Source organism: Platichthys flesus, chromosome 3 (assembly GCF_949316205.1).
Source record: "Platichthys flesus chromosome 3, fPlaFle2.1, whole genome shotgun sequence".
NCBI lineage: Eukaryota > Metazoa > Chordata > Actinopteri > Pleuronectiformes > Pleuronectidae > Platichthys > Platichthys flesus.
In genome coordinates, this window is record NC_084947.1 from 23,197,356 (window position 1) to 23,203,355 (window position 6,000).

General features: G+C 40.7%; 1 protein-coding gene across 1 annotated transcript; it reads right to left on the minus strand.

The window, feature by feature from the left end:
• Nucleotides 1-3,087: 3,087 nt before the first annotated feature.
• Nucleotides 3,088-5,744, minus strand: LOC133933098 (GTPase IMAP family member 9-like). Its single transcript, XM_062380065.1, has 2 exons — nucleotides 5,602-5,744; nucleotides 3,088-4,915 (listed from the first exon to the last, which is right to left on the minus strand). Exons 1-2 carry the CDS (start codon nucleotides 5,618-5,620, stop codon nucleotides 4,071-4,073), a joined length of 864 nt encoding a protein of 287 aa, XP_062236049.1. The 5' UTR covers nucleotides 5,621-5,744; the 3' UTR covers nucleotides 3,088-4,070.
• Between the last annotated feature and the right edge of the window lie 256 nt (nucleotides 5,745-6,000).

Consider the following 6,000-nt stretch of genomic DNA (forward strand, 5'->3'; position numbering starts at 1 on the left):
GAAATAGAAAGCTGACTGGACCGTCTGCGTTCTGGCACCACTGTTACAGAGACATTTATCAAACCAGCTGCCAGTTGCATAGATAGCGGTTCACAGGAGGGGCGATTACCAAGTGAGGGCATGAGCCTTGAGTTTGCATCAGCTAAGTGCATTTTAATGGTTTCTCCTCCAGTCATTATGGACTCCATCAAATCAGACACATTCTGTTCATACTCAGGTTTAAAGTTTGAATTGGTGTAAAAACTTGACTGTTGTAAATCTCATTCATTGGAAAAGAGGAAGTTAAAAAGAGAAAGAGAAAAGATGAGAATTTAAATCCAGTGTGAACAAACGTATGTTAAGTTTTACTCACAGGTTTGTTCCTTTGACATGTTTGTCAGTGAAGTCTCGTCAGAGTCCAAGTGACGTTTCCTTCTTCCTCGGGTCTTTATAGGATTTGTAATCAGCTGATCTTTATTATCTGCTCCTCTGGTAATATCCACACCACACCACACGCTTACAAATATTCAAACTGAGCCGGTCGTAGGTGCTGCCTCCTCTGAAGAGCAGCCAAAGGCGGATGTTGATGATTCATCCACCCAGAACACTGAGGAAGAGGCGCAGCCAATCAGCAGCCAGAATTTTGGTTGCAGTGTACTAACATATGGAGGACCATACATGACTTAAGTATGAATGAATAAATACAGAAATAAATAAATATAAAATGAAATAAATACATAAATAAGAACAGAAATGTCTAAATGAATGTCTTAATTATATTTCCAAATTTATTTATTTCCTCATTTATTTATTCCCACATTTCTGTGTCCGTATGCTAATGAGAAAGGCAGAACTAACCTCAGTCTCGAGCAGGATTTGTCGACTGAGCTACACATACACACACAGACCCCGGGGTTCCGTCCCCCACACAGGCATAAAAGGTGGTTCGCGCGACCGGGAGGGGGAAATGCGAGGTGGAACTAATATTATAGCCAAACTAATGTGTGACGTCCGCATCTCTTTAACAGCGGAGCAGTAATCAAATCGCTCTTTCGCCGTAGCCAGGGGTCATAACCCGCGGCTCTGCAGCCGCATGCGTCGCTCCAGCCCCTCTGCAGTGGCTCCCTGTGCAGTGTTGTGCACACAGTTTGAGAATTACTGGGCTTAGCTTTACAGACTGTCTCATCACTGCCTCTGAGCTATTTAAGACATAGACCAGTAGGATTTAGCTAAAAATAAAATTCATAGTAATTAGTTTGTCAAGCATATGTTTTAAAAGAATAATAATAATAAGTGTGTGTGTGTGTGTGTGTGTGTGTGTGTGTGTGTGTGTGTGTGTGTGTGTGTGTGTGTGTGTGTGTGTGTGAGTGTGTTTGTGTGAAGAGACAAACTGGGCCTTTAGGATTAATTCTGGTTCTATCTCAACAAAGACTGAGGGAATGAAAAGCTCTGAGGGAAAGTTACCATGAACATTTTCCTCCCAGTAGACCCACTCGTTCCCCTGCGAGTGGCACTGTCTTTCATCACCGTGGTGACAGGATCTTTCTTTAAAGATTCAGTGTGTAACAATCAGGTGAAAGGATCTGTTGGCAGAAATTGAATATAAAATTATCTTAGTGATGTTTTCACTAATTAAATAATAATAAATTGTACGGATTGTGCTTTTCTTTGCCCTTAAATTGCCCTTTTTAGCGAAAAGCTTTATATTTAATAGCCCTATTTAAATAAGTTATACTTACATCTGGAGCCGGTTCTCCCTATGGAGGCCGCCATGTTGTTTTACAAACACTTGTGACCATATATATATAAAGGCTAGATGTCTCGTCCTGGTTGCCCGCCAACGGAGTCGAACGTCTGCACATGGCGGACATCTTGCCACAGCCGGCTCGCCCACCCATAACATTGTGTTGGTAGTGGAACATGTATTTTTTAAATGAAATAAAATATACGTCAATATATGTATTGATGTATATTTGTAAAGGGAAATCTTGTACCTATAAAGAACATTATTCTTTTTTTTTAGAAAATAACATAATTATTCATAAGTATGCAGTGTCATAACTAAATCTCTGACGTTCATAATAAACCAAACCATTTAAAAATTGGTTGAAAATTGAGCAAGTTATGGTTATTTAAAAAGTACATACCACTACAACATACTGTTATGGGTGAGCGAGCTCACTGTGGCAAGATGGCCGCCATGAGCGGACGTTCGACGCGGTTGGCCGAGACATCTAGCCTTTATATATATATATATCTATGCTTGTGACAATATGATGACAAAGAATCTGTTCACCTGTGACGGGGTGTGAGTGTTTGAGCGCTCTCTCCTCCTCAACTCAAAATCTAGCGCCCCCTGCAGCTTCCTCTTTGCCTTCTTCTCTTTTTTCAGCCTCCTCTGGATCGACAATGAGAATGAGGTCATGTTGTTCTGCAGAATCATCTGATCTCAATATTTGTTTGCAAAGTTTTACAGTGAAACCTGTCTCTCCTCCACCGCTCCCACAGCTACCAGAGGGAAAAATATAATACTGCACTGCTCAGTCTATTCACACTATTTCAGTTTAATTTGTGTTTATGTACAGATTTTGACCTGCTCGTACAGTCATAATATATATTTATATATATCATATTTCATAAAAACAATAGCTGTGAAAAGGTGCTTATGATGTACATTCTCATGTATGCTCTATTATTTTAATTGTAATTTTTATTATATTCCTTTTACGTTTCTTCTTCTCTTGTCTCATCCTGGCGTACCAACTGAGTTTCCCTGGTGCGTGATCAATACAGTTTGATCTAATCTTATCTCCCCTGTGTCTCACGCTCTGTCTCACGCTCTGTCTCACCTGTGTCTCACCTTCTGTCCCTCAGAGGATCTTCACCTGGAGACCAACCACACCAGAAAAGAGAAAGATACATGACTGTATTTTTAATGTTCATATGATACGAGGCCAGTGGAACCTCAGGTTGTGGGTTAGTTGAATGATAACTGGTTTATAACAGGTCTCAGTGTAAGTGGTTGTAGAAAGATGTAAATAAGTCGAGGAGCTACTTGTATTTAGGCACCAAACTTTATTTGTTTGAGTCATCTCAGCTCCTCGACATTAACACATTCTGATAAAAATTATAATCAAAGTTAAAGTGTTTCCATGATTATTTTTAGGGGTGTTAGGTTTTTGGGTTGTCCCTCTGTCAGTACGTCCATTGGTACGTTGTCATCGCCAGGCACTAAATTTGACCTCGCCTCCGGCGATTGGACAAGCGTGTTTGTTGATCCAGGATTTGAGAAGGAATAATTAGACACTTATACATGAAGTTCTGGAAATTGAACATTTATTGTAAAACAATGAAATACTTACAGAGAGTCTCTGGGGTTCTGACGGACACGTCACCAGGTTCACTGGATCATGTCGAGAAGAAACCCCCCACATCCTAAGTCCACAGTTTTTATACAGACATAGGGGGCATCACAGAGGCGGTTCTTTTTCTTTGAGAGAATTCAGTTATTGGCCAGATGTATACTGTTTCCTCAAAGTGCAGTTTTTTGCAAGCACATCACTTTCAACTGACCAGGTGTCCCACTACTGTGGCCTTGGCCAACAGGGAGCCTGCTACATCGGAGAGAGACAGATTAGACAGAGAGGAGGATTTCATATCTTTTTCTCACCACGTTTCATGAAACATCTCTTTGTATTAATTCTGACATGACCTCTCTCTTCCTGAGAACCTGTGCTTGTTGTGCAAACCCTGTGTCTGAGTCAAAAAGATAGACATCATCCCAAAAAGAAACAGTTGTAGCATAAGCATTATTGATTATCTAGATTATGCAGCTAATATTTATTCACAGGATATAGGTAAAATATAGTCACAAGACACAGAGAAACATAGATATCTCAACAACGTCCACATTCTCAACATCTCAAATACGCCTTGAGGCAATTTTCTCGCAATTGGTACAAAATGTCACTTAGACTCAAGTTCACTCTGACCTTACAAACATGAATAAATACTGTTTTCACGTTTAGATTTTTTAATTTGTATCTATTTCATTTAGCTGCAATGAGCTGATGACTCCTTGATATTAAATATCACTGTATAACGCACTTTGAAGCCACATATCCCACTCCTGCTCCAAGTGCCGCCCCAATCGGCGCTCCAATAAAACCTCCAACACCTGCTCCCAAAACACCTCCAACCCCTGCTCCAATTCTGACTGCGGAAACAGTCCCTGACACTTGTTTTTTGGCTTCAGATCTTGCGACATCCGGGTGTTTATTTGGGTCATCCTTCAGAATCTCAATTGTCTTTTTTTTTACAGCTTTCTCAGCCTCTTCGAACATCTCGTTGGTGTAGTAGCTTCCTCCATTTCTCTCAACCATTGTGTTGATCTTCTTCAGCAGCTCATGGACCTGAGCAGGATCTTTATTTCTGTTGTTAAAAACATGGTATCCTCCTTTGCACTGATGGAGGAAGTCACTCAGATCCTTATTTTCACAAATGACGTTTTCTATGGAGATGCCGTCTGTCTCCAGATTGTCTCCATAGGTGAACAGGGCCATGGTGTAACATGCAGCCTTTTCTCCAAACAGCTTCTGAATGATTTTCACTGTTTCCTGTTCTTCTTTAGTGAATCTGTCTACCTTGACAGTGATCAGGAACACTTGAGGTCCAGGAGCAGCATTTATGATGCACTTAGCGATTTCCACCCTCACCTTCTCTTCACTCAGACTTGTGTCAAACAGACCTGGAGTATCAATAACCTCCAGTTTTTGGCCCTGAACCTCCCCTGTTCCTCTCATACACACTTTCGTCACTGAGGAAGCAGAAACTGATGATTTAAAAACCTTCTTCAGTAAGATGGTGTTTCCTACTGCACTTTTCCCAACTCCAGTTTTCCCAACAAGAACCATCCTGACGGAGTCCTTTGGGTCTGCTGGAGAATTTCAAACACATGAACAAAGTTTAAGTCAATCAATCCCATGTTTTAAACCACATTTACTATTACAATTTGTCTCATCAGGCTTCACATGGTGCAACTTCCTCTGATCTTAACCCGCAGAGTTAAACTATATCAGGTTGAAATAATGAGTTTCACACAGGAGTTGTCTTAGAGGTTTAATGATTGACTCTGCAGAGGGTTACACCCACATGGCTCATAGCAGCCAGTTGCATAGATAATGGTCGACAGAAGGTCGGTTACCAAGTGAGGGCATGAACCTTGAGGTTGCATCAGCTAAGTGCACAGAAAACAGTCAAAACAGTAGAAGGACATTGATCAGTGGAATTTTCCATTACACGGTTTCAACAATAAAACATGTCAAACCTCCGCTTTTCAGAAAACAGACCGTCTCTGCTGATTGGCTTTCACACGGGTCAACAAGTAGGAACAACTTGTCCCGTGAAGTTAGTGTGGAAGCATTTTAATGGTTTCTCCTCTAGTCATTATGGCCTCCATCAAATCAGTCACATTCTGTTCATACTCAGGTTTAAAGTTAGAATTGGTGTAAATACTTGACTGTTGTAAATCTCATTCATTGGAAAAGAGGATGTTAAAAAGAGAAAGAGAAAAGATGATAATTTAAATCCAGTGTGAACAAACGTATGTTAAGTTTTACTCACAGGTTTGTTCCTTTGACATGTTTGTCAGTGAAGTCTCGTCAGAGTCCAAGTGACGTTTCCTTCTTCCTCGGGTCTTTATAGGATTTGTAATCAGCTGATCTTTATTATCTGCTCCTCTGGTAATATCCACACCACACCACACCCTTACATCCATTCAAACTGAGCCGGTCGTAGGTGCTGCCTCCCAGTGTTGTGCAAGTTCACACCTCTCATGAACTAGTTCAAAGTTCAGTTCACACAAGTAAATATGAATAGTTCACGTTCATAGTTCACCATTTAAATTCTGAACTAGTTCATAGTTCAGTTCATTTCATAGTTTAAGGTGGAAAGTGAGCCATTTTTGTAAGAGACCAGAGCTGTTGTGTTGCAGGTATGGCCTGCCCCTTTAAGGAAAGTTTG